This window comes from Tursiops truncatus, chromosome 1 (genome assembly GCF_011762595.2).
Source record: "Tursiops truncatus isolate mTurTru1 chromosome 1, mTurTru1.mat.Y, whole genome shotgun sequence".
Lineage (NCBI taxonomy): Eukaryota > Metazoa > Chordata > Mammalia > Artiodactyla > Delphinidae > Tursiops > Tursiops truncatus.
Genome location: NC_047034.1, coordinates 22694524 through 22721657, shown reverse-complemented (window position 1 = coordinate 22721657; position 27134 = coordinate 22694524). Strand labels below are relative to the sequence as shown.

The window sequence follows — 27134 nt, the reverse complement described above, 5'->3', positions numbered from 1 at the left end:
TGTGGGGTGCAGCCATGGAGGGACTTGGCTTGTGTGTGTGTCAGAAGTGTTCCAGGTACCGGGAGAGATGGGGGTTACTGAACCGTGGATGGCACATGTTCTGTGCTCTCTCCTGAGTTCTTCTGACCAGTTCTTCTGACCAGCTCACTTTCTGATTTTTGTTTCCCCGGAACAAGTCTCCCTGGCCACTGGGTAACCCCTGCCCAGTCTACCTTTTCTTGACATTATTCACTGCACTGTATCCTAAGCACTTATCTGTGTAAATTTTGTAACCTAAGAGGAGAAACCACAATTTGTCATTCATTGTTTCCTTGTCCTGTCACTGGATCTGGGCTGAGCTCTGTGGTATGGGTGGGAGATGCAGCTGCCACTCTGGGCTTAAAACCTAGGGTCAAGTATGGGTTGTGCATTCCCAACTCAGATAAGAAGAGTATTCTGCAAGAAACAAATAAAACAGATTTTATTCGGTATTGCTGTGTTTTACCCAGAATCCTGCAAATTGTGAGGGAACAGAAAGTTCTATAGGGATTAGGTCAACCAGATTAGAAAACTAAGGGAAAAGCTTAAAAAGACTTGTTCGAGGTCTCAGTTAAGTGATACAGGGTACTAGGATCAAACCACATTGATTCTAAGGTGTCTGTCCTCTTAGGATTAAGGCAGAATTTATTTTGGTCATTGTTGTTGACATTTTTACTTTTCTGGGCACAGGGAGTGGGCTTTATTTCAATTCTACTTGATACAAAATTTTTAAAAATCTGTGATCAAAATCATCATCAGTATTACAAGAATGTGGGTCACTCCTTTAGATTTGGGGGCAGATAAAGGGAGCAAATGATAAAATGGTGAATATAAGATTTTTGAATGCCAAGATTACACTGGCTTTTAAACTATTTGATGTAGGATCTGGGCCTGGGGCGTGGATGTCTTGGATTCCTTGCCAGCCAGGCCGCACAGCTCTTATTAGCTATAAATTCTATATCCTCTAAATTTTCATTTTCTTGTCTATCAGATAGAGACAGTCCCTGACTCCTGTACTTTTACTGGAGATTTAAGGAAATAGTGTTTTGTTTTGTTTGTTTTTTAAATATTTATTTGGTTGTGCCAGGTCTTAGTTGCAGCAGGTGGGCTCCTTCGTTGTGGCATGCTTGTGGGATCTAGTTCCCTGACCAGGGATCAAACCTGGGCCTCCTACATTGGGAGCACAGAGTCTTAACCACTGCGCCACCAGGGAAGTCCCAGAAATAGTATTTTTATAAGCACTCTACATACTGCCTGACACATAATGGGGGCTATGGTTATCTCAACTCACATTCTGATCTATCTTGGCCTTCTCTTGATTTTGAAATAACCAACGGAAAGTCAAATTTAGAAATCCCTTCCCTCTCTGAAATCAAGGATCCTAACTTTTCTCTTTGTCAGTGGCTCCACCAGGTTAGGGGTTAGAACTTTGCACTTCCCTGGGCCCCAGGGCACAGACCAGGCAGGGGGGCCTCCATTAACTGAGGCAGGGACGGAATAGGGACACGCAGGTGGGGCGTACGGGGTGGGGGGTGCAGAGACTGGACAGAGGCAGTCTGAGAAGCCAGGGGCAAGTCCGGCGGCCATACCCAGGAACCTGCTGGAGGTCAGGCGTAGGCCCTTGGCAGCCGGAGGTGAGAGCAGGAGAGATGAGATAGTCAGGCACCTGCGCAGAAGGACAAGGGCCGGGCTGAGCTGAGCGCAGGGGCCAAGGGCAAACTGTGGGAAATAACTAGCGGCTGGGGGTGGAGGAGAGGGAGGAAGCCGGATGGGACAAAAGGAGCTGTTAGAGAAGCAGGAGACATCCCCTACCCCACCCCACTCCAGAGAGCCCCAGGCTGGTGCTGGAGGTGTGGGCAGGGAGGGAAGGAGAACACTTTGACCATTTCCAGGAAAGAGGAAGGTCCAGAAATGGAAGACAGGTCAGAGGCCCTGCAAAGCCGCACACGTGCGGAGTGAAGGCCTGTTCAAGATTTACTGATTTCTAGTGCCGGAAGGGACCTGAGGGGAAGCTTCGGTCCCACCCCCTCGTGTTGCAGACGAGGAAACCGAGGCCTGCAGAAGAGGGCAGTTTGGTGCCGCAGGCAGGCGGTGGTCTTCGGTTTCACAGGGTGCGGAGTCCTCACTGAACCCCGTCCTGCGTGTGGCCCAGCGCACACCCCGGCGCCCCCGGGCAGCTTACAGCCCAGTTGCGGAGGCCGCTGGCTCATAGGAAACAGCTGGGCTAGATGGGTGGCACCCGGCGGCCTGGTCCTGCCAGTACCCGCTTTGGCTCCAGGGGACCGCTGAAAATACTGCGACCTCCGTTTGGGGCCAAACGTAGGACGCACCCACCCACCCTCCACAGGGCGTTCCCCGTCCGGCTGCCCAGAGCGGTGGGGGAGCCGCGGCCTTTCACACTGGGATCCGGGTGACCGCGGACTGCGTGGAGCCGAGGTGCGGGCTGAGCCCAGCAGAGCTTCCCATCCTCCCACTCCCCCTGGCGGGCCGAGGAGCCAGTCGCGGAAATTCAGTGCAATACAGGACAACCAAGAACATTTGCTGATGCTCTCCCCGCGCCTCCCCCTGTGCTAGGCCCGGGGTTCCCCGAGGTGCCGGGGCAAGGGGGACGCGCCGGGGACTGGGGAGAGGAATTAGCCGTGGCGGCGCCCTCCTCGGTCCCAGGATGCGAGCCGGCCCGGCCGGGGTCTGCAGAACATTAGGAGGAGCTGCGCGGGCTGAGCAGCCGCCCCGGGGCCAAGCCAGGGCGGAGGATCGCCGAGGGGCGCACGGTCCGGGGCGCGGGAGCCGGCGGCAGCGCAGACGCCTGTCCCGCTGAAGCTGCAAATTGAGCAAGCAGTGGGCGCGGGTCTGCGCATGTGCACGAGTGCCGGAGTTTCACTTTGTAACTTGTAAGTAGTCTGGACGCCGCCCCGCCCGGCCAGGTGGAGCCAGACAACCTCCCCGGGCCGCTCCGGGCCGCAGCGCCGCCGCCGCAGGTAAAGGGGAAGAAGCGTTGGGAGGGGGGAATGTCGCCCTCCGCCTTTCCCGGGACGTGCAGGGCCTGGGGTCTACGTCAGGGTGCCATGTCTAGTGTCCGGTTCCGGGGTGCGGCCCTCCGGCCTCCGCAGCCCCGACTCCGGAGCAGGGGGTGACCGGGTGGGTGGGAGGAGAAGGTCCGTCCCTGGGCCACGCAGACCCCGCGCCCCTCTTCCAGCGCCGCGCCTCTCCACTTTCCTAACGACTTTTCGGGATTTCCCCCTCCAAGGCTCCAACTTTTCGCTTTTATGGCTGATCCCTTTCTCTTCCCACCCCTCTCTTTGGGGTTTTCTCAGCTGGTGTCGACCTCCCAGCCTAACCCGGAGCGCAGGCTGGGGGCCCTTCCTTCTCCGACTCTGCGAGGTGGGCCTGGGAAGGGGCCAGGCATCTGAGTCACCTGCTGCTGGGAAGGTAGAAAGCACCTTGGGGCTGCTCCCCGGTGACCGCTCCCTGCAGCCCTGGTGGAGTCCTGAGGAGGGAAGCTGGGGGTTTGGGGAGGGGTGGGGAGGGCGAGGAGAGCTCTGCCAGGAAACCCAAAACGCAGAGGTGCCAGTACCTGATAAGCCCGGCCACCTGAGACTCTGGCGTGGCCTCTGTCTTTCAGCTCAGGCGGTGTCCTGAAGGGCAGCAGGCCACAGCGGTACGCAGAATGACCCGCCAGCTTCCTTCCACGATGAAGTTGTGTGGCTGTGTCCCAGCCCCACAGCGTGCAGGGTTTGAGGTTAAGCCAGTGGACTGTGCTCACCACTCCAGGCCCAGTGTGTACAAGGCGGCATCCTGGGGTCTTTCTCAGGCCCTGGCTCCTGCAGGGCTGTGGACAGTCGTTGGCAAGAAGGAAAGACTCCAGGTCGTCGCTTATTGGAGAAACGACCCATATTTCCCTTCTCCCTTCTGCACGCCCATTGTCTTTCTACCTTCTCCCCTCCTCTGACAGCTGTCAGGTAGTCCTGAGTCTGCTTCTGCATTGAGGTGGATGTGTACAGAAGCAGAGGCCTCCTTTTGCCTTCATTCGCCTCTTGTTTGTTTAGTTTGGGGGCAAAGGTCTCCCTTGGCTGTTCACTGGGCTGTAACAGGAAAAATATCAGATGGGGTCCTGCTATCCCTCATGTTGTCTTTCCCACTGTCTGGAGAGGTGACAAAATAAGAGGAGGTTTTGAGTGCCCACGAAGGCTCAGTGCCTTATGGACGTTGCCTCTCACCAGCCCTGCAGGAGAGACGTCATTGTGCCCATTTTATGGAGAAGGAAGCCAGATCGCAGAGCGCTTAAGCCACTTGTCTAAAGGCACGTGGTGCTGAGACCCTAACTCCAGAGCCTGCTCAGGTGACTGCCGGCTGCCCCCGCCTCCCACTGCAGCCAGACCCTGTGCCGTTTCCTTGGCGCTCCAGGGCTCGTGTCTGTGGAGGTAAAGGGTTGTCCAGGTTCCTGGGCCCTGTTTGGTGGGGCTTTAAGGAGAGGTTTGCAACCTGCCATCTAGAACATCAGAGTCACCTCCTGTGGCAGAAGGCCTGGAGCTGCTTGTCATCCTAACAAGGTCGGAAAATTTGGTGATGATAAAAATACCCTGAATTTGCAAGAGCTGACGATGCTCGCACGCTTCCTGCAGCGTTGTGCTGCCACTCCTGGCAGGGGCGGCGTAAAAGTCTTCAGGTGTGGCAGGGGCCAGCAGCTACCAGCTCAGGCGGGCAGGGGGTTAGCCTTGGCGGCTGACTTCTTTGGCAACTTCGGGACCAGCCATGGCATTGAGCTCTCAGTCTCACTGGCCACAACCAGACTGTACGGTGTATGTGGGCTGAACTTTGCGTTGGGGCCTGAGTCACCTGCTGCTCACCTGGCGCCTGGGCCTCAGCAGTATATCTTGCCTTTCCTGAATGAGGTGATGAGCAGAGAGCTCTCTGAAAGGCATGGACAAGACTAGGCATTCACACATGCATATCTGACAAATATGGGATGAGTGAACATCGCCAGGCAGGGCGCCTTTGGCCACAGGGCCTACTTGGTGGTTTGGCCCCTGCCCAGCACCACCAGTCTTTTGCCCACTGAGCTAGCTCTCTCCCGGTCACCACCAGCTGAGTTCCCTTCTCTCCTCGTCCCGTTCCTTCTGAGCCTGGCGGGGCCGCCCTGTGGTGCGTGTGTTTCCAGCTGCCCTCTCAGAGCGTGCCCGTTTGGGAGGATGCAGGGGGCTGGCCCTGGAGGGACCGTCATGGTTCAGCAGAATCTGGACTTTCCATGGGTAACAGACTACAACGAGGCAGGAAGTTCTGAGAGGGAATGCGGGCCCCCAAAGCCGTGCCCTCACCTGGAGGGGGAAGGCAAGACAGGCTACCTCTGGGGAGCCCTGAGGGTCCATCCCAGGCTGCTGGGACCTGATGGCTGACCTCACTGAGTCCTTCTTATCAAACCTTGTCAAACCACCCAGGGGAGCCTGTTTGACTTAGAGGTGTGACTGGGGCTGAAGGGGGGAGAGGAGCCTAGGTACCTGCTTCCCGCGGGGCCTCTGCTCTCCCAAAGCTCAACACAAAGCAGCATTGGTGGGGCTCATCCTGCCCCAGCACCACTGCAGTAGCTGCCCCTTTCCAGGAACAATGCTCCCTCTGTGACCATTTTATGGGGGTGGTTTTTTTCTTTCCACTTCACTTTTCAAGCCTTCCTTGTTTGTTCTGCTGCATTCCTTTTTCCTGATTCTAGCCTTTGGGGGCCCTGGGGAAGCCTCTTGGGGCCTGTATGAGGTCCTGGACTCAGTCTTCCTGGAGCCTACAGCTGCCAGTACTTCTGTGGGGGGAGGTCCACTGCCCTGGCTTCAGCAGGGCCTTGAGCCGTTGGACAAGAGGGGGCAGGCTGGACCCTCAGGTGGTGCTGGGGAAGAGAGAGGAGAGAGGAGCAGGGCAGCACAGAGGAGCGTGGACCCTCCGTAGTGCTAGGAGTCTGGGGAGAGAGCCAGGGCAGGAGGGAGCGCATTGGAAAGAACCACAGGCTCCGCACGAGCGTTTGAGTTCCGACACGTTGGGGCACGTGTGAGTGCAGGGGAAGTGTGCTGCAGGGTTTCAGACCAGAAGCCCTGAACTGGAAGAGGGCAGCTCCCACGTGCCTCTGACGGTCTGTGTTCCTTCAGGGAAGTCTGTAAAGGCTGGTGGCCCATGACCCCAGTCAGGAAAGCCCTGCAGGAAATGAGTGGCGGACCTGAGGCAGCTTGGGAGGGTGGCCAGGGCTGCCACTGCCTTTGCTAGAGCCTGCATCAACTGAGGTCCTCTCCAAGGCGTTCATCCACACTTCCTTCCCCTGGCATCTGGTAAGTGCGGGGGACAGGAAGGAGGGGCAGGCCTTTGCCAATCAGTGTCAGGCTGGGCGTTCCGCTGGGGTGGTGCCAGGGGGTGGGGTTTAAAGGAGGGAAGCTAAGACCATCTGTCTGCCCGAGGCAGCTTTTGTGGCTCTACCATCACGTCCTCTGGCCATTGCCCAGTCTCTTATAGGGATGAGAGAGTGACTTGGCCTTCTGAGGAGTCCTCCCATGCCCTTGACCTGCCACCTCCCCCCACCCACCCTGCACTTCCTGTCGTGTGTGTGTGTGTGAGACTGTCCCCAACCCAGCCGTCCCAGGGGCCAGAATTGGGAATCACCTTCTCCCAACACACATCCTGCCAGTATTACCAGGTAGTCCAAATATCTGTCTGTTCTCTGTACCTCCTCTTCTTGTCCCCAAGATTTTTGTCCCTCTAACAGGTAGAAAGACCAGACTTAGCCGAAGTCCCCTGGGAATCTAGGTTAACCAGATTTAAGGAGGTGGGACCTTGAGAGGAAGGTGTTGCTGAGCATTTCTCCAGGCTCTTCAGCCACAGACAGTGTGAAAAGCAGGCCAGAACTTGGCTACTAACTCTGGGGCCTTTGGTGTTTGGAGATTTCCATTAGTTTCACCTGGGTTACCAGGAGCCTCGAAGGAAAAGTCAACAACCAGCCTGGAGCGATATTTGCTTTGGAAATGCTGGACCTTCCAGTAAGGCTAGGGGTGTAGGAATGAGAGGGCAGAGCCTGGGGAGTGCTCCAGCGGTGCACGGTGGGCGACTCAGGGGTCCCTGAGGAGGCCTGGGGCCCCATCCTCCTCACCCTAGACCACCCCCTTTTGCCTTCTCTGTCTCCTCTCCGCTACCCCTTTCCTGGCTTTTAATCTCTCACTAAACTAACCCATGTGTGTAGCCGGCTGCAGAAGGAGTGTGGTGTAGTGGAAAGAGAGCTGGCGTCTGGGACCCAGGAGGCTGGGTCTGAGACCCAGTTCTGCCCCGACCAGCTCCTTAATCTTAATCTCTGAGCCTCGGTTTCCAAGTGTATGGAGTGGGCCTGTCTCTGAGGCCCCGGCCTGACATCCTATGAACTCTTGTCTGTGGCTCAGATGTTCAAGAGTTGTTGGGCTTCCCTGGTGGCGCACTGGCTGAGAGTCCGCCTGCTGATGCAGGGGACACGGGTTCGTGCCCTGGTCCGGGAAGATCCCACATGCCACGGAGCGGCTGGGCCCGTGAGCCATGGCCGCTGAGCCTGTGCGTCCGGAGCCTGTGCTCCACAGCGGGAGAGGCCACAGCAGTGAGAGGCCCGCGTACCGCAAAAAAAAAAAAAAAAAGAGTTGTTGCACTTGGACACTCTTCCTCCTCCTTTGTTGATTCCTGTGCCCTGCCTGGTCTCCCCTGCCTGCCCTCCGGACCTCCCAGGGTCCCGCTGCAGGAATGACTTCCCGGCAGTCATCCCTGAGGCTGGAGGAACTTGGCACCCCTTAGGCAGGCACCACAGCAGCTCCTGTCCTCCCCTGTCCTCCTGTTCACCCCCGCTGGGGAGGCAGCCAGCTGTGTCCTGGGTGAGCCATCCGCCCGGTCCATCTGACCCTCCGGGCTGTTCCCACAATGGAGCTATTCTCTGTAGGCTCTGCCGGGCGCTCGGGGCCAGTGTCTGCCTCTCCCCGATCCCTGTGCCCCACCAGCCCCTGGAGGAGACACCCGCCCTTGGCTCTGCCCGCGCTGGCCTGGGAAACCACGGGAGACTTGGAGCCCTGACCCTCCGCCGGGTCCCATTCTCCAGGGAGGACCAGCACGATGACTGACTCCCCATTCCTGGAGCTGTGGCAATCCAGGGCGGTGGCCATCCGCCAGCGGCTGGGCATCGGGGACCAGCCCAATGACTCCTACTGCTACAACTCGGCCAAAAACAGCACCGTGCTCCAGGGGGTCACCTTCGGTGGCATCCCCACTGTCCTGTTCATAGACGTCAGCTGCTTCCTGGTGAGACTCCTTGGGAATCGTGTCAGTTATTTGTTTGTTTAACCTCCATCCCCCAACTCCCCACCACCCCAGGGCTTTCTGGGAAACTCAGGTGAGGAGCCAGCAGACATCCCTGGGTTGAAGTCCTAGCTCCGCTACTTCGCAGCTCTGTAACCTTGGGCGTGTTACGTAGCTTGTTTAGGCCTCAGGTTTTTGCTCTGTAAATGGAGGTAATAATTTTTACCTCGAAGATTCTGGGACAAGATTAAATAAGGCAATGTGTGTAAAGAATACACATTACGATTCTTTGATTATTACCATTGTTACCGAGTTACCAGCCCGTCATGTGTCTAAGGCCCCTGGGAAGGGTCAGTCCACAGGGATGAGAGATGTGAATGAGCATTAGAGCAGCTGCAATTCCCAATTTATAAATGTCACCCCCCTGTTCCCCGCTGGGGTCCCTGGGCCTTTAGAGGATCAGACGAGAAAAGGAGAAAACTGGGGAAAGGCGAGCTCAGTGCCGACCCTCATAGGTGGCCTTTCTTTAGTTCAGACCTCCTTGTTCCCAAAGACCGCCCCCCCAACCCAATCTGAAATATGCCGTATTCTCCCCTAGACTGGCTCAGACATGCTAGGTGAGATTTACTGGGGCTCAGGGGCACCTTCTTTTGACAAGTGCCCATGGGATTGTTGGTCCCTCTTGTCACCTTCTCCTCCCATGTAGTGGAGGCCATCTGATTAAACAGGGTAAGAGGGGACGGAGGGAGTAGACCCCTTGGACTGCTTTGGGCCAGAGGTTAGGTGGGGGCCTGGGGGAGGGGGGTTAGGGTAGCCCGAGGGCCCCCGTCCCTGAAGGAGGCGGGTATCCAACCCAAGTTTGCTTGGGGGGAAAAATGTTCATAGGAAGAGGGAAAGGGAGTCCTAACTCCTCTTTGCATTTTCCTCCCTAGGATTAAAGTCTAAATTGTTGCCTTAGACTTTTGCTACATTTGTTGGTCCTCTAAGGGCAGATGTGGGAACCCGTGTGCTACTCATGTTGCTTTTACGAAAAAGGGCTCTTTAAGTGCCGAATAACCCACGTCTTGGAGCCAAAACCCATTTGTAGGTTGAGAACAGTCATATCTACCAGCCTTGGTTGGGAGGAGGGAGGAGGCAGGAGAGTGGTGATGGATGTGAGGGTTGGTGGGATTCATGGAGGAGGGTGGCCCTAGAGCTGTGATCCATCCAGCGTCTCCAGGGAGGGGAGGGTCTGGGCCAAGGAGAGAAGTCCGGAGAGGCAGGCTGGGGTGGGTATGTCTTGGTTGAGAAGAGAGAGTAGCTCTCCGGTGGAGTGTGCTGGTGGGGGTGGATTTGTATTGCAGGAGGTTACGGGGATTGGGGGTGGGGTGGAGGAAGGGACCCACCAAAGAGCCAGAGGGGCCTGGAGGAGAGAGATGCGTGGGAAATGTCCACACCGCTCGAGCCAAGGGAGCAGCAGCCAGGGCAGAGGGCAGGCACTTGCCGAGCCGCCTTCATGTTTATCCGACAGCAGGACTCACCTGCCTTTGAAAATATATCACCAACTTCCAGATTCACCTTGAGAAAATTCTGCTGGAACTCAGCCCCTCTGGGGTCCAAAACCCACATTTTTTTTTTTTTTTTTTTTTATATCTTGAGAAACAGAGCAATTTTATTTGTGCTTAAACATGAAGGAATACCAGAAAGAGTATCATGACGTGAATAAAGGGAATGTCCAACACGGACAAATAGGACGGAGAAAATGCCAGTTTCCATGTTTCCTTTCTGCATGTGCAACTCAGCGTAGGAGGCCCTGATTCACTACAGCGTTGGGTGCTCATTAACTTCAACAACTTTCTTTCTTTTTCTTTCTTTCTTTCTTTTTCTTTCTTTCTTTCTTTCTTTCTTTTTAAATATACAATGTTCTTTATTATAAATTCCATTTAGCCAATTCATTCATTAATTTTTTTAACATCTTTATTGGAGTATAATAGCTTTACAATAGTGTGTTAGTTTCTGCTGTATAACAAAGTGAATCAGTTATACATATACATATGTTCCCATATCTCCTCCCTCTTGCGTCTCCCTCCCTCCCACCCTCCCTATCCCACCCCTCTAGGTGGTCACAAACCACTGAGCTGATCTCCCTGTGCTATGCGGCTGCTTCCCACTAGCTATTTTACGCAAAACCCACATTTAAAACCACAGTTCCTGACTAGGGCAGGCAGGGATATACTGATTAAAACGCTGAGCCCTGAAGGGAGGGAGCCTGTCCAGGGAGGGGAGACAGGCAGGAGGAAGACAGAGGACCTGCAAAGGTGGACACGGAGGGAGCGAGGAGACAGTCTAGAATCGACAGACTTTTAGAGCGGAAAGGGGGTTAGAATTGAGTCCAGCGCCTGGCGTTGCTGTTGGGCGCACAGGCCTGCCGAGGGCCCCGCGTGCTCTGCGCCAGGCGTCCCCGGGGCTTGCCTCCAGGAGAACCAAACTCAAGATAAAGATCTGACCACTTCTGGCTCAGCTTCCAGGAGCTTTGCTACCTCTGTTCTGTAATGAAAAATGCAGCTGTATGTAAAGTGAAGGAGGGAGCTGGTCCCCAGGGCTGCTGTGAGGGCCTTCCTGCTCAGGAGACCCTGCAGGCAAACCAGGGCTGAGGAAGGCCGTGGCTGTCAGGGCTGCCTTGAGACTAAAAGAGCAGGACCTGAGTGCTTGACTAGGGGGCTGCTGGGGCAAGCTCCGTGTCAGTGTTGACAGCCTCTGTGGCTTGGGCACAGGGGACAGGAGCTGGTGAAGGGGGTGAGCACAGCATTGAGCCCTTGAGCTGTGCGGCCTGGGGCAGCTCCGTGCCTTCTCTGGCCCTTTTAGCCCTCCTGAGTCGGGGTGGGGGGGGTGTTGGGGGAGGGGTGGGCTTTGCTCCTAAGACAATTGCCCCTAATTAGAAGCCATCCAATACGCTTTTACAAGACCTGATTTCTTTTCTACTTTTAGTTTTTAGTATTGGTATTTTCCATCATAAGAAGAAACTTCTGGGATTATGGCCGCATTGCCCTGGTGTCAGAAGCAAACAGGTAAAAAAGACTCATTACGTCAAGCGTCTGTGTGTGTGTGTGAGAGAGAGAGAGAGACAGAGACAGAGACAGAGGCTGGGATGGGGCTGGGGGCTTGTGAGGCCCACCAGGCACAGCCCACACATGATGCTCGTATTAGATTGTGTTCATTAGTGTGTCTGCCAGGCCTGTACCAGAGACTGTTCCCTCTGCTCTTCACCACAGACCTGTGAGATTAGCCTTGGTACCTTCTTGGGGGCGGTAAGAAAACCATTGCCCACACACCCAGCTTTCCCCCGGGGCTCGGAGCTGGCCCGCGGCGAGCCAGCTGCTTCGGGCTACGGAAGAAATCTAGTTGCCTTAGATACTTAAGGCTTTCATCATCAGCTGAGGAGGACGCCAGCTTGCTTTCTCGCCTTGGACATTTTCAAGTGTATCTCCTTTGAGATTAATTAGTTCGGGGCTGGGGATGAGGCGAGCTGGATTGAGAAGGGCAGCAGGGCCGTAGGTGAGCTGCTCCTCTCCTCTGGGTCAGGGTCAGCCAGTGGCCCTAATCCGCCCGCTTCGGACACTCTGTCACACAGCACAGACTGCCTTGGCCAGGACTCACGTCCTTCCACCTCCACCCTGGGCTCTCTACGCATGTCACCTGAAGGGGGAGAATGAGTGCCAGGTCTGCACAACTGGAATTTCCAGCTCCAACTAGCTGTCCCACACCCCAGGATCTTGTGCCAAATGCAGCAATAGGAAGCGATTGGGGAAACAGACTGGTCCGGGCTGTCCCGCCCAAGCCTCCCCGGGGGCTCCGCAGGCAGACCCCCACCCTTGCTCCTCAGGGGGTTCCCATGTTGACATGCGGTCTGTGCAGGAGGGCGATGGGGGTGTCTGTAAATGCACCTTCTTTCCCCACAGTCTCCACCCTGGTGTTTGCGGAAGCCCAAGGGTATTAACCTTGGGGTAAGGTGCTGGGGCCTCTGCTTCAGCTGTGCGCCAGCCTTGGACTGTTTGGGGGGAAACGTTTGAAACACCTGGTGCCTTTTTGGCACATTCACTCCTAGGAGGGCTGAGTACTACAAGAGACTAGAGCACCTGGAAATCAGGGGCCTCCACACTTCCGTGGCTGTGTCATCTTGGTCAGGACGCTGAGCTCGTTCGGTTGTTTCCTCTTGCCTCTTCTTGCCCGTAGGGTTACCATGAAGGTCAATTGAGGCAGTTCTCTGGAAAGGCTTTGAAAGTTGAGCTTCACCAGGCCTTATGCCATGAGAAGTGGGATGGTGAAGCCAGGAGTAGGAAAACAGAGAGAAAAGCAAAACGTAGCATATTGCAAACACCTCAAATTCACAGCGCACGGGGTGTTTTTATGGGTTACTCAGAAGCAAGGATCTGCCCAAATTAGCAATGTGAAATGCCCTAGTTCATCAAGTCTAAAACGCTCATCTTTGGCATTTTCTCATCTATGAAATTGGGTGCAACTTATTATCGATGGTGATCATGGTTAATTGACAGCATCCTTTACTCCTTAGTGGTTCAAAAAATAATTGTGCCCTTTACAACCAGTGGTGTCTTAGATTTGATAAAATACAGTATTTATTCCAAGTTTTATTTGCTCTATTGGGAAATATATTGTAAACAGGCAACACTTTGAAGTCACTCTACGTAGACCAGTCACAGGGCTGAGGTTCAAGGGTGTGGAGCACAGGATGGTCCACTGACACCCTGACCCCCTGTTATTCATCCCGCGTAACATAGAGTTTGACGTCTCACCAAACCTTGGAACGGTCGATGCCCTTGCCTATATTTTTCACAGGGTGAGTTATGTTTTGTTCCAGCCACCGAGCACCAGTAGCTTTGGTCCTGAGCTCTAAGAGGCAGCGAGATACTAGACATAAGTTTTTAGACCTTTTAAAAGGATTATCTGCCATTTTTCCCTTTTGTGTTTCTAGTGAGTCCAGATTCCAGAGACTGTCATCTTCCTCCTCAGGGCAGCAGGACTTTGAAAGCGAGCTGGTTGGTATTTAAGGGGCAGGTATGGTTGTGGCTGCGGGATGGGGGCTTGCAAGGATGGGCAGTAAAGAATTGGCAGGGAGAGGGCAGTTGTACTCCTGCTGAGCCGCTAACTCTATACCCTTGACCTTGAGTGGCACATGCTGGTGAGAGCTCTTCTCTGCTTTGACAAAGACACCTGAACTTGGGAAATACCACAGCAAAGGTGGCAGCTGCGTGATCCAGGATCGGGAGACTTTGATTAATTCTCAGGCACCTGGCTACAGCTCTTGTCTGTGTTATCATACTTAACGGCTTTGTGTGACAGTTAATTATTGACTTGCTTGCTAGCTTATGAGCCAGCTGTGGGCAGGAACCGAATCTTATCCAGCCCTGTTCCCCACCTCCTGACACCCAGTAGGTGCTAAGTGACTGTCAAATGAATGACGAGCAAATATTTGTTTTTCCCAGCTGGTAGTCCAGCTTGAAGTGGTATCAAGTTGAAGAGATACCACGGACGGACACTAAAACCCATGAAACCCTTTCCCTCTCTAAACCCTGCCCCAGGGAACTGTCCAGTTGAGTGGGCTTGGTTCCTTGCTTTTGTCTTGCATCTCATTCAGTTATCTTGAAACAAACAGAAGCCCCCCCCCCCCCCTCAGCTTCTCCAGAGCGGCCTTGAACTTTCATCAGCTCTCCATTCAAGTTGCACCATTTGACCCAGGAGCCTGTATAATTCCACAAATTGTCAAAACTTGAGAGACGTTCACAAGATCTCCAGGCACAGGATGCATGTGACAGAGGACTGGGAACACACCGACTCTGTCGCGTTTGGACAAGAGGGTTGCTTTGCTGAATTTGGGACAAAAGCACTGCTTTTTATAAAACGGGAGGTTAGGTGGTTGTTTAAAGTCAAAGATGATGATTATGTCTGCCTCCGAAAAACAGAGATTGTTGGAAGCTAATCCCTGTTCTCCGTTTCCAGGGATGCTGCCCCTGGCTGACTGCGGTCTTCCGCCTGCAGTGAGTACAGCGCGGGTGGCTGGAGGTGTCTTTGTCTGGGTGGGTTTGTTTGGGTGTCAGCCAGTCAGCAGGAGAGAGCCAAGCTGCCTGATCCTGAGCTGGAGTCTCTCAGATACTTTTCAGTTCAGACCCAAAGCTATACTTGGGGGCTGAGAATAAAGGTGGCCCAGGGAGCCCCTGTGCAAGCTAATTAAAGCTAATTTTTTGCATTAGGCAGGAATTATATCTACGTACTATTTAACACGGATATATTTGGATGGAAGCTCTTCTAGGCAGTGTCATGTCTTTGAATTAGTGAAAAGTGGAGAAATAATGATTGCTTAATATATTCAGCTCATGTGGTTAGAAGTTTTCTTTTTTTCCTTAAAACTTGGGCCCCTTGGGCTTCCCTGGTGGTGCGGTGTTTGAGAGTTTGCCTGCCGATGCAGGGGACACGGGTTCGTGCCCCGGTCTGGGAAGATCCCACATGCCGCGGAGCGGCTGGGCTCGTGAGCCGTGGCCGCTGAGCCTGCGCGTCCGGAGCCTGTGCTCCGCAACGGGAGAGGCCACAACAGTGAGAGGCCCGCGAACCGCAAAAAAAGAAAAAAAAAAAAAAAGAAAAAAGAAAAAAAAAACTTGGGCCCCTTGGAGAGAAATCCTGAAAGAGGCGCTTGGTGATTATAAGCCAGTTAGTCCCCTTGCATGTGGTGGGAGAGCCAAGCTGCGAGTCTGAGCTCTGCTGCCTGCGGCCGTATTGCATCCTATCTGAGAAACCGCCGTTGTAAGACGCACAGCACCGAGAATGAGAAAATGCTTCCTATTGTGCTGTGATTGGCTATGATCCCAGGGTGCCCCCCATTTCAGAGGTGTTGAAATATGGAAATGCCATCTTAGAAGTGATGAAATGTGACAGTTCTAGGACATTGGGTATGTCCCTCTCTCTGGGCTTCAGTTTCCCCAACTATAAAAGCAGGCTGAGAATAACACCTGCTCTGTCTAGTTCAAATGCATTCACACGCGTGAGCGTGTTGTGAAGAGTCCAGGCTGGTGAGAATTGTTCCCAGGGGAACTGGCAGAAGGCATGTTGTGCAGAAGAAACCAGTGAACTCTGGTCTGGAGTAGGAGGGGAGGTTTCTGGGAGGGAGGAGGGGACAGAGGTGGGAGAGGTAGGTTTGCCAGCCTCGCCCTTCCCTGCCCACTCCAAAATCATGTCAGCGTTTCCTCCGGAAGTGTCGGAAGTCATGCATGTTCTGTGCAAAAATCCATCACGTACAGAACAGAATTCATAGGAAGAAATTTTAAGTCACCCCTACCCCTACCTCTGAAAGATGCCCTCGGCATGTTTCCCTCTGCTCAGCCACTGCCCATGGCACCGCTGCTTGGGACTTAGGCCATTCCCCTACCCTGGGCTGTGCCCCCCACTCTCTGCCTCGATCGGGTGGGGCAAAGCCAGAAACTTTGACTCATCATCTTCACGTTAACTAGCAAAGGCTGCTGACGGTTTGCACCGCAGTCCATACCCACTGTTTCTATCACTCCATGTCCCCTTCCAGCCCTCTCTGCGAGGACCTCACTTCTCATTGAGTGAGGCCATACCCGTACAGTTGCGTATTCTGCTTTGTCATTTTAATGCTGTATCAGACATATTTTTCCATTTCAACTCCCACTGTTTTTTCTCTTCTGTTCCTGCCACAGAAAGGACTACCCTTTGACTGTTTTTAAGGCTGCAATTAAATTTTTTTTTTTTTTATTTCGCGGTACGCGGGCCTCTCACTGTTGTGGCCTCTCCCATTGCGTGGCACAGGCTCCGGACGCGCAGGCTCAGCGGCCATGGCTCACGGGCCCAGCCGCTCCGCGGCATGTGGGATCTTCCTGGACCGGGGCACGAACCCGTGTCCCCTGCCTCGGCAGGCGGACTCTCAACCACTGCGCCACCAGCGAAGCCCTGCAATTAAATTTTAACAGCTGCTCACGCCCAGCGTTACAACTGACATTTAAAGAGGCCTCTCAGTTTCCTTCCAGATTGCCTTTCCCAGCAAGATAGGGAAATTCGAGGTGTATCTCAAGAAAAAATTGTTGATGAAAATTACTCACTTATTGGTTTTATTTTTTAAAAATATTTATTTATTTATTTCTTAGTTGCGGCATGCGGGATCTTTTTAGTTGCGGCGTGCACGTGGGATCTAGTTCCCCGACCGGGGATCGAACCCCGGCCCCCTGCATTGGGAACGTGGAGTCGTACCCACTGGCCCACCAGGGAAGTCCCACTTATGGGTTTTAATCTTCACCAATGTTTGTTTAGTAAGCACGTATTGTGGCAAAGTATATGCATTTTGGTAGTGTATTTAGAAGTGAAAACAGTGTAGTCAGTGGCAGAACTTTGTCCTCCAGGTAAGCAGTAAAAAGGGGTAATATTAGCAAGCGTACCGCGAGCGTCCACCCGGCACCAGGCACGGCGTTGGGCCTGGATCCTCACTGCCTCCTGTGCACCTGCTGAGTGACCAGCTAGCTAGCGGGTCGTAGCCTCCCTGCTTTAGGTCCCAGCCTCAGGTGGGTGCTGTGACCCTCTCTGGAGGCAGCTGAGCTGGAGTCCACCGTGGTCTGGCTGGCTGGCTGCAGAGCCCTCGCGCCACACCTTTCACACCTGCCTTTTTATGCTGTGGCCCTTGCTTCCCTGAGCTCTTTCTTCCCAGTGCAGGGCTTTCCCTGTCTTCTGGAAGCAGGATCCTCAGGGTAGCTCCCTGTCAGGAGAATAGGAAAACAGGAGACACCCCCCTCCCCTTCTCCCTCTGTAGCATGGAAGTCTGGCTGTCAGAACCCAGAATCTTCTGGGTCCCCAAATGACCTGGAGACTCCAAATACAGCACTGAGGGTGGGAAAGGGTGGAGCAGGTCGCCCCCCGCCTCTGGGGCCACAGCAGGGACACAGGGAAGAGGCAGGGCCAGCGGGATGGACTGAGCCTTACAATGTTTAAAGCAGTAGCTCCAGGGACTTCCCTGGTGGCCCAGTGGTTAAAACTCTGCGCTCCCAATGCAGGGGGCCCGGGTTCAATCCCTGGTCAGGGAACTAGATCCCGCGTGCCACAACTAAAAGATCCCACACGCGGCAACTAAAGATCCCGCGTGCCGCAATGAAGGTCCGCACGCGGTCACGAAGATCCCACACGCCTCAACGAAGACCGGCACAGCCAAATAAATAGATAAATATTCAAAGATAAATAAAATAAAGCAGTGGCTCCACCTCTGTCTCCCAGTTTCCCTGAGGAGGAGACGGGAGGAAGGGTGGGAGCCGTGAGCCTGGACACACACAGCTTTGCTCAGGAGATTCTCAGCAGCCCTCTTATCAGTGGCTTTGCTTGTCCACGGGTGCAGGAAAGGGATGAGGGATAATTGTATTTACACACAAACGTGGGCACAGATGTTTCTAGAGACCTAAAGTGGAGCAGTGGCAGGTTCCTTCGTCCAGGAGTGTGGGGCGAGGGCTGAGAGCTCCAGGCTCTGGAGTTCACGTCATAGCTCTGCTGTTACAGGCTGGATGTTTGTAAAAGTTAATGTGCTGTTTCTGTACCTGTTTCCTCATATTTAAAAAAGTGGAGATCAAATTGGGACCTACCTCACGGACGGTCATGAGGGTTAAATGAGATCATCCCAGCCTGTTACCACTACTCACTAGGATTCCATGTGTGTCTTGGCCAGAGATGACCAGATCCTGGAGTGGTGTGGGGAGGACGCCATCCACTACCTGTCGTTCCAGAGACACATCATCTTCCTGCTGGTGGTGGTCAGCTTCTTGTCTCTGTGTGTCATCCTGCCCGTCAACCTCTCGGGGAGCTTGCTGGGTAAGGACTCCTCATCTTGCCTGAGTTGGGCCCAGGCAGAGCAGCAGCCCTGGGGAAAGGGCCTCATTGTGGTGGATCAGAACCCCGGGATTCATGCTCAAATTCAGATGTGAGAAGGTCTCAGGGTGACTTTCTGAACTTTTCCATCTGCTTAAAGATCTGGAGAAGAAGCCACCCCAAACCTGGGCCAAGAGCTGGGGCCCCTAATATCTAAGTAGGAGGAAGACCCCAAGACTGATCGGGGGCTTTCAGAGTGTGTTTTGTAGTTTCCTGCCCCCACCCAAATCAGGAGGCCACAAGTAGTGGATCCAGAAGATGTCTGTGTTGCTCAAAGTGAAAATCAGAGCGTGGCATTCTATTTCCCAGCACCCACAGGAATCCGGTGTCCCCATCACGAATCCACTTCTTAGGCCCAGTGATTCCCAGCCTTGGCTTTGGGAACAGCTTAGGGTGTTTCTAGATTTCTCAAGGAATGCCACAAGACTCTCAAAGCAAGATGAATTCAGATTTTGACTTTACCCACCTGGTAGGTTGAGAAGTTGCCAGAAGCATCTTGGAGTAAAGCAGAGGCCTTGGTTGGTGTAGCTCTGAAAAGACCGGATACAGTCCTCTGACTTCTCGGACATCTTATGCTGCTGCTTCTCAGAGCTCCACAGACCAAGGCTGTGCTGCCCCCCTCCCACTCCCCTAGTGTGACCCTGCAACTGAGTATCTGTGCTTCTCTGCAGACAAAGACCCTTACAGCTTTGGGAGGACGACCATCGCAAACCTACAGACGGAGTGAGTTCGAAGTTGGGGGGCGTGAGGGTGCTGATGGGTGAGACCAAGGAGAGGGCGGATTCTGGAGCCCGGGATAGGCCAGAGGTCGTCCAAAGTGAGCGAGTGAATGTCTGAAAGCCTCTTTGCTGTTGGTGCCCGCTGCTGGGCTATGGGCATGGACACGCCCCAGGCCGCCATTGTTTTGCAGCGGGTTTTAGGAAACACAGAGGGCCCCGTGGAGCTGGTCTTCATTAGTCAGGACAGTGCCCTCTCTAAAGGGCACTGGCCGCTCAACCTCTGTTGGAGGAATCTGTTGTGCTGAAGCCTTTGGCCCTCAGCTCAGTGCCATGAGGGTAGCCAAGCCCAGCCCTGCACCCTCACTCCCTGCCTGGGAGCCCAGCCCTGAGGGCAGGTGGTGTCCCTCCCTCCCCCGCAGCAACGACCTCCTTTGGCTGCACACCGTCTTCGCTATCCTTTACCTCATCCTCACTGTGGGCTTCATGCGGCACCATACCCGGTCCATCAAGTACAAAGAGGAGAACCTGGTGAGTGAGGGGCGGTGGGGGGCTGGACACGTGCTGGGGAGGGTCTCAGGTGGGAGCTGGGGAGGAGTGGCGCCAGGCTCATTCCCCAGCACCACGATGGCAGTGAGGGTAAGGAGGGGCCTCAGGCTTGCAAATGTGTGCTCAGAATCGGCATTAACATTTTTTTCTGGTAGATTGTTTTAGGATTTGGCTGTTTCCCCCCATTTTGCCAACTAGCCTTTAGATTTGTGGGGTTTGGGCGTGTAGTTACTGATTCTAAGTAACTTCCAAGAAGTTTGAATTGAGAGCAGCTCCCTCTCTCATTGCAGCCCATAACTCGATGGGGGGAGAGGGAGTTTCTATTACTTGGTTCCAGGCCTGGGTCCTCCTCTGATCTGCTGTGTGACCTCATTTGAGTCACTTCCCCTTTCTGGGTTCTTTCTCAGTCTCTTGTCATGCAAAGGAGGCTCATCGAAATTGCTTTGGAAATTTTTTTTTTTTTTTTTTTGGCCACACTGCGTGGCATGCGGGATCTTAGTTCCCTGACCAGGGATCGAACCCGTGCCCCGTGCAGTGGAAGCGCAGAGCTCTAACCACTGGACCACCAGGGAATTCCCTGGAAATTTATTCTTGACTGCCTAGAAGAAGATGCTATGTAAAGAAGAGACTTCAAGGCTCTGTCAGGCCAGGAAGGCAAGCACCTGAGCCTCTGAGTCCCCATCGTCTTCCCTGAGGAGGCTTGAACAGGGTGTGTCCCCCTGGCAGACTGGCTTGCCCTGGTGACGTTTCTCCCTGGTGTGTTTCTGCGGCAGGTGAGACGGACCCTGTTCATCACAGGACTCTCCAGAGACGCGAAGAAGGAGACTGTGGAGAGCCACTTCCGGTGAGCAGGGCCACTTCCACTGGGAGGGAAGGGGAGAGACACCCTAGGAGGACTTGACCCAGCCACAGAGCCGCGGATGCTGCTCTGGGCAGGCTCTCCTGGGGCTGTGAGGGCCTGGGCTGGGGCGGCACGTCCTCTGCCGGCAGCCACGGCTGCCCACGTGAACGCAGTAGCCAGAATACAGGCCAGGGTGTGGGGCAGATAAACATCTTGAGAGCTCAGGGGCAGAGAAAAAGATTCATAGAAACAACACGCCCACACATTCCCCACGAACAAAAAAAAGAAAAGGATTCACCCTGGGCTTCTCTGCGTCGGCTTTGCAGAGTAAGAGATGCCCGAGAGACAGCAGTCTCGGAGGCGGGGAGGGACCTGGGCCCCGCTCTGCATTTCGTGGTTCAGTCTTCTGCTCAGCACGTGTCTCTTGAGTGAGCACTCCGTGTCCGGAGCCCTGTCCTCACAGAGCTCTCTCCCAGCAGAACCTCCTTTCCAGCAGCCTCCTCTGAGCACCTGCACCGGGGATACCTGCAGGTGGAGGCTAGAGGAAGGGCCTTCCTGTGAGAAGGAAATTGTGTGTACGGTGCAATGAATGCGGGGCATCTCATGGAGCTTCGGGAAAGGGGATGGTCGGGGGAGAGCAGGCCGGGAAGGCTCCCAGGACCCTGGGCTGGAGGACTTGCACCTGGGCTAGGGAGTTGAGGTTTCAGGCAGTATTCATTCCTCATCAGCAGTCATTAATTTGTAGTATGGATTAGGGGCTGGCTTGGCTTGGCACTGTTTATGAAGAACACTTGCTAAGCAAATTATTAGTATAAACAGAATTGCAAAATGAATGTTTAAAATTTATTGACGAACCTCTCTTTTAGAAACTCTAAGTATTTTAGAAATATTTTTCTATACATAAACATTGGGTACTGGAATCATTTTCTCTATTCCTTGAAACAGCTCCCCAAAGTTTCCTGTTAGGCAACATTTGGAAACAGTAGCTCCACTTAATATATTACCTTAAAGAGAAAAAAAAGTCCTCTCATTCCCATTACAAACACTGAATCACACTTTCTCCTATTTCAGGCATCCCTTTTAGTGAACACTGCTGCAATCCATGGGGATTGATGCGTGAATTTGCCTTGTAGAAGGGATGCTTACACCATTGTTCTCTTCCGCAAAGCTCATAATGGGACCTGAAATTGTCTGCCTGACATGTCTATGGGCTGTGTCTCTCTCTCTCACTAAAATGTAAACTTATCCAGGCTCCATCCCAGTGCCTAGCAAGTAGTAGGTGGGGATTTACACGGTTCAGGAATGCCCAGGAGTTGCACATAGGATTGCACAGAGGAAAGAGGTCTCCCCTGGCACAGAAATGAGCAGTGTAATTGCTCTGCCACCCCTGGAGTCTTGGGGGTCTCTCCTGCCTGGGGGGTTCTCTTTTCCAATGGCTATCTTTTGCTTCTGATCTGCCCTGGGCACAGGGACGCGTACCCCACGTGTGAAGTGGTGGAGGTCCAGCTGTGCTACAACGTGGCCAAGCTGATTTACCTGTGCAGGGAGAGGTAAGGGAGGGCTGGCAGGGTGGGCGGGCATGGGCTGAGCTGGCCTGCACCTTTCTGACTCCTTCCCTCTGAGATGCCATCCTCCTTCCTTGCTGGCCTCGGACCCCGTAGGGAGGAAAGGAGGGGAGTGGCTCTGTGAGTCACACCACAGGATTGCGAGTCTGAAGTTTGTCCCTCCCACTGCAGAAAAAAGACAGAGAAGAGCCTGACCTATTACACAAACCTGCAGATGAAGACAGGCCAGCAGACCCTCATCAACCCCAAGCCCTGTGGCCAGTTCTGCTGCTGTGAAGTGAAGGGGTGTGAGTGGGTGAGGGCCCACACCCCCCGGGAACGTGGGCGCTGGGTCCCCTGAGACCTGCACAGGGCCGTGTCATCACAAGGGGATGTGTCCTCTGGTAGGAGGATGCCATCGCCTACTACACACGCATGAAGGACAGGCTGACGGAGAGGATCACAGAAGAGGAATGCAGGGTCCAGGACCAGCCCCTGGGAATGGCCTTCGTCACCTTCCAGGAAAAGTCCATGGCCACCTAGTGAGTGTGGGCATGTTCCTTGTCTGCCTCCAGCTAAATTGCTGTCCCTCTTGGATAGAGACGGTACTGCTGGACCGCCACCGCTGGGATTTGTAGCATTTCCGTCTCCTTCTGCCGGTGTGGCTGGGATTGGGGGCAGCCATCCACACCCACTCCCTTGGGGAGGCCTGGCCGATGTTTGTGTGACAGCTGGGCATGGGTGATTCCAGCTGAGCCCCTCTTGGGTTGATATGGCCTTACCCACTGCCGGGCTCTCACCAGCTGCCCCAGGGATCCCATTGCCTCTATGAGCCAGCATTTCACCAGGTGGGGTGGATGCCACCCTCTTTCATGTACCCACTCTGGAACCACAGATCTTCCTTCTGTGCATGGCCTTCCCATCTCCCTACAAATGCACTGCTGTGGGGGAATACCTCTGGGCACTCCAGGATGCTCACTGCTGCTGAGAGCCTGGCCCAAGGGAGTGGGTTTTCATAGTGCACCTTGGCATGAGCTCTAGCTCCTAAAACGCTCTCATGCCTGGGATCTCCATGTCGTCTCGCCTCGGGGGCAGCAGGGGATGGGGTCGGTAGAGGGAGACGGAAAGGAGCTGGCCCAGCAAATGCTCCTTCCCCTGCCTTCCCTGCTTTGTGCATCGTGAACCCTGGGAACAGACTCCCGGCTGTGCCTTGCAGACTCTCAAGTGAGGCTGGGGTGGGGACGAGGCCAGTGGAAAGGGGAAGAGTGTTCTGAGACAGGAGTAGGGGCGCTGGTGGGTTCTTTGTGGGAGACTAAAGAGGGAAGGTGTGGAGAGGGTGGGGGTGGGAGTCCTAGGGAGGGGCATCTTGGAGTCGTAGGTGATGCAGTCTAATGTTGCTATGGGGCCTGGGAAGAGGTGAGGGAGTGGAAAAGTGAGGCCCCGGGCCTGGCAGCGGGATGTCCAGCTTCATGGGCAGGGCAGAGGGGGGCCGCAAGGAGGAACCCTATGTTGGGGCAATGCCAACAGCGTGGGAGCTGGGGTCAGACAGACAGGGTGCAAAACCTAACTCTGAGAGCCTCAGTTTCCTCATCTGTAAAATAGGAATGGTAATCCCTGGCTTAGAGGGTTGTCCTGAGGATTCAGCAAAATTCTGCACATAATGTGCTAAGAATGGCACCTCTTTCATAGCACTAATTATAGCATAAGTATAATAAACTAATAATAAAGCAAAGGTCCTGTGCCATGGGGCTCCCACTCTCACACGGTCCTGTTTGCTGTGTGGGTACATGGTACCCCGAGGGGTCTGGACCCTGGCCATTTCTACATTTCCTGGCAGCATCCTGAAGGACTTCAACGCCTGCAAGTGTCAGGGCCTTCAGTGCAAAAGTGACCCGCAGCCATCCTCCCACAGCAGAGAGCTCTGCATCTCCAAGTGGACGGTCAGCTTCGCCGCTTACCCCGAAGACATCTGCTGGTGAGCCCCCAGGCCGGCAAGGGGCGGGAATGGGGCCTGGGAGCCCTGCAGGGCTGCCCAAGTCACCTGGAAGCACCGGTGTGACCTGGCACTCAGAGAGACACTCATACTCTCCTGCACCCCTCTGGGCAGGGGGCGGGAGGTGTGATGGGGGTGGGTGGTGTGTCCACAGCCAGGACTTCACTCCATTGTTTCTCCCCGGTATCAGCAGTATCTGGTAGGATTATAATGGGAGCAATGTATGTAATTTTAAGTTTCCTTTTAGCCACATTAAAAAAAGTAAAAGAAACTGGGGAGTTCCCTGGTTGCCTAGTGGTTAGGATTTCAGGTTTCACGGCCATGGCCCAGGTTCAGTCCCCGGTCAGGGAACTGAGATCCTGCAAGGTGCACGGTGAGGCCAAAAAACACACAAAAAAACACAACAAAAAAACAGGTCTTAAAAAAAAAGAAACTGTTAAAATTAACTTTAATAAGAGTTCTCCCTCTGTATCTAAAATATTATCATTTTAATATGTAATCAGTTTTTTTTAATTGAGATGTTTTAGTCTCCTTTTCATACGTAGTGTCTTTGAGATCCAGCGTGTATGTGCCACTTCTGGCCCATCTCTGTTTGGACCAGCCACATTTCAACACGCAGTAGCCTGCTGTGGCTCGAGGCTGCTGTAACAGACGGTGCAGCCCTGGGTTAGGTGCCAGCCGCCTCTCTAGCCTGGGCCACAAGCTGGTGAGCCGAGCTGTGTCCACAGGAGCCTTAAGCACCATGCCGAGGGTGAGGACAGCCCCGCAGAGGCCCCAGCATGGCTCGTCATCCGGCCTGGCCTCAGTTCCTGGTCCAGAGCAGGGTTTGGGCGCCCATCTCCACCGGGCTGTATTTCAGCCCCTGGCAGTTCTGCTCTTTGGGTCACTGAGCTTTCTAAACTTGGGACTGGTTTGTCGGTCTGCTCCTGGTGGGGTGAGAAGCCAGGCGGGTTCCAGCTGCGCCTTTTGCTTTTGTCCCCCGCCTCCCTCCAGCTCACACCACAGCTCACGGCCCTGTGGGGAGTCACGTGTCTTTAGTGTGTCTGAGAAGTGCCATGTTGCAGCCTTGTTTGGTCTGCTGGGGGGCTCATGGCATCTCTTCGAGTAGGTTCTGGCTCCCAGGCTCTAGCTGCAGATAACCTGTTTTCCCTCTGAGCTCATAGGGACCCCAAATTCGACCTTCCTGTAGCTGAAGGTCAGTGCAGGACACTTGCCTGTGCTCCCAAGGTCAAGATGGGCCCTCAGCCAGAGCCCTCAGTCTAGTCTCTTGCCTTGCCTAAATTTGACCTTCCGACTCACCCAAGCCGTGGGCACTGTAGGTGTCATAGGTGGCCAGAGCCTGAGAGATAAACCTCCAAGGCCTGTGTCCTCCCCTCTGCAGGAAGAACCTCTCTATCCAGGGCCTCCGCTGGTGGTTCCAATGGCTGGGCATCAACTTCACTCTCTTCTTGGGGCTGTTTTTCCTGACCACACCCTCCATCATCCTGTCCACCATGGACAAGTTCAACGTCACCAAACCCATCCATGCGCTAAATGTGAGTGACCACTCTGCAGGGCCTCTGCCAAGAGGGCATGGCGGGTGCGGGAGGAATGAGACCAAGAGCCGTGGGGGCCACTGAAGCCAGAGGCCGTGTCACTCGGCTCACGTGCTTTGAAGCCCCTGAGCAGGCATGGCCACATTTACTACAATGTCTTTATAGTAACGTTATGTAGATATCCATGTGTGTATATACTTTACGTATACATGTAAGTGTATGTATACGTGTGTGTATATGTGTTAACTATAGAGACATAGATACAGTGGAATCAACCTAAATGTTCACCAGTAGGGGTAGAATTAGGAGTTGAACGAGGTATATTCAGTCTGACAGACTGTTAAGCATCCATTAAAAAACTGTATAGACTTTGTGGCAGACGTGGGGTTTTACGATAAAAGCAGAACATGAAATTCTCTCTCAGCAGTGGTTATAGCGGTGTGCCAGTCATGTGTGTGCAGGATGGCTGCTACGGGGAGTGGGTAGCGAAGGATGCAAAGCGCTTCTCTGGTTGGGGTGGCAGGGTCATGAATCAAGTTTTCTTTTTATATTTCAGTTTCTGATAATCCTGTTGTAAAGGTCCTTATTCTAGATAGGTAATGGATGATTTTTAAGGATGTTAGATGAATTGATAACAGCTGAACACTCCCTAAAATGGCATATCCTTGGTTTCCCACAATTGGCTTTGCTGAAATATCACTCCATATCCTTTCTTTTTTCTTCAGTTCCACTTGGCATTTGGTTAATCACACTCTGGGAGAGCACGGTGGGCTGGGGGGCCTGAGGGCCTGGTCCTCGCTCTGCCATTCCCTAGCTGAGGAATTCTGAGCCTTGGTTTTTCCTCTAAAAACTGGCTTTGTCCTCTATAACACTCCGCTATGTTATACCCATGGGGCCGTTGTGATGACCAAATGACTCAATAGATAATAAAAAATATGTAAGTTTTGTTTAGATTTAAAGCATCTACATGTTTATTCCTTTGCCAGTCTTTTGATGTATGGTCAAGGCCTGTTCTTTTGAGGAAGGATCTGCTGACTGGATTTCCCCTTTGTGTATTTTATATAAAACACACGCTTATTTCATTGTTTGTGATTCTAGTTTTGCTTTCTCACAGTCAAGCAAGAACTTAAAGATACTTGCAAAGCCGTTCAAAGTATAGAACCCTCCTAGATTTCATTTCCCTTGGTCTTTTACAGTTAATTCACTCTCATCTAATTCAGCAGCGTTTTTGAGAAATTGGCCTTTATCAAGTCTTTCCAATGTACCCAACTTAGTTTTCAAAGAAATCTCTCTATTGCTATGCTCATTTTATCAGAGAAGATAATAAGTTAATCGAACCATGTAATTGCAATAACAAGTACAACAGGCATAGATGAGATTGGGAACAATCACGAAGCAGTTCTGGGAAGCTACGACTGGGCCAGGTGGCTGGGGAAGGGCCCTGGCCGTCAGTGCTCTGTCTTCCTTTGGCGTCTGTCATTGGCTTTCTATAGGGAATGGAGGAGGTTATCTCTCTGTTCAGTAAGACAAGTGGAGTTCAGTTGTATGTGAAGTTGCATTCTTCACTCTAAAGAGCTATAAAGGGACTTCCCTGGAGGTTCAGTGGTTAAGACTCTATGCTTCCACTGCAGGGGGTACAGGTTCGATCCCTGGTGGGGGAACTAAAATCCCAAATGTCACATAGCGTGGCCAAAAATCTTCTTTAAATAAAAATAAGAAAAATAAAGCACTGGGGCTTCCCTGGTGGCGCAGTGGTTG

General features: G+C 53.5%; 1 protein-coding gene across 16 annotated transcripts in view; it reads left to right on the top strand.

Moving 5' to 3' along the window:
- Positions 1 to 2640: 2640 nt before the first annotated feature.
- Positions 2641 to 27134, top strand: part of TMEM63A (transmembrane protein 63A) — a 32918-nt gene continuing 8424 nt past the window's right edge. For 3 of the 16 annotated variants that reach the window (XM_033851194.2, XM_033851237.2, XM_073800923.1), the window contains exons 1-14: positions 4780 to 6323; positions 7940 to 8295; positions 11260 to 11339; positions 13262 to 13325; positions 14287 to 14324; positions 17999 to 18141; positions 18870 to 18921; positions 19337 to 19445; positions 20237 to 20307; positions 21774 to 21854; positions 22041 to 22164; positions 22257 to 22390; positions 23686 to 23823; positions 25223 to 25376. In XM_033851194.2, coding sequence (XP_033707085.1) covers positions 8110 to 8295; positions 11260 to 11339; positions 13262 to 13325; positions 14287 to 14324; positions 17999 to 18141; positions 18870 to 18921; positions 19337 to 19445; positions 20237 to 20307; positions 21774 to 21854; positions 22041 to 22164; positions 22257 to 22390; positions 23686 to 23823; positions 25223 to 25376 — 1374 coding nt within the window. In that variant the 5' untranslated portion in view covers positions 4780 to 6323; positions 7940 to 8109. The other 13 variants (XM_073800885.1, XM_033851210.2, XM_033851221.2 and 10 more) reach the window with 13 other exon arrangements.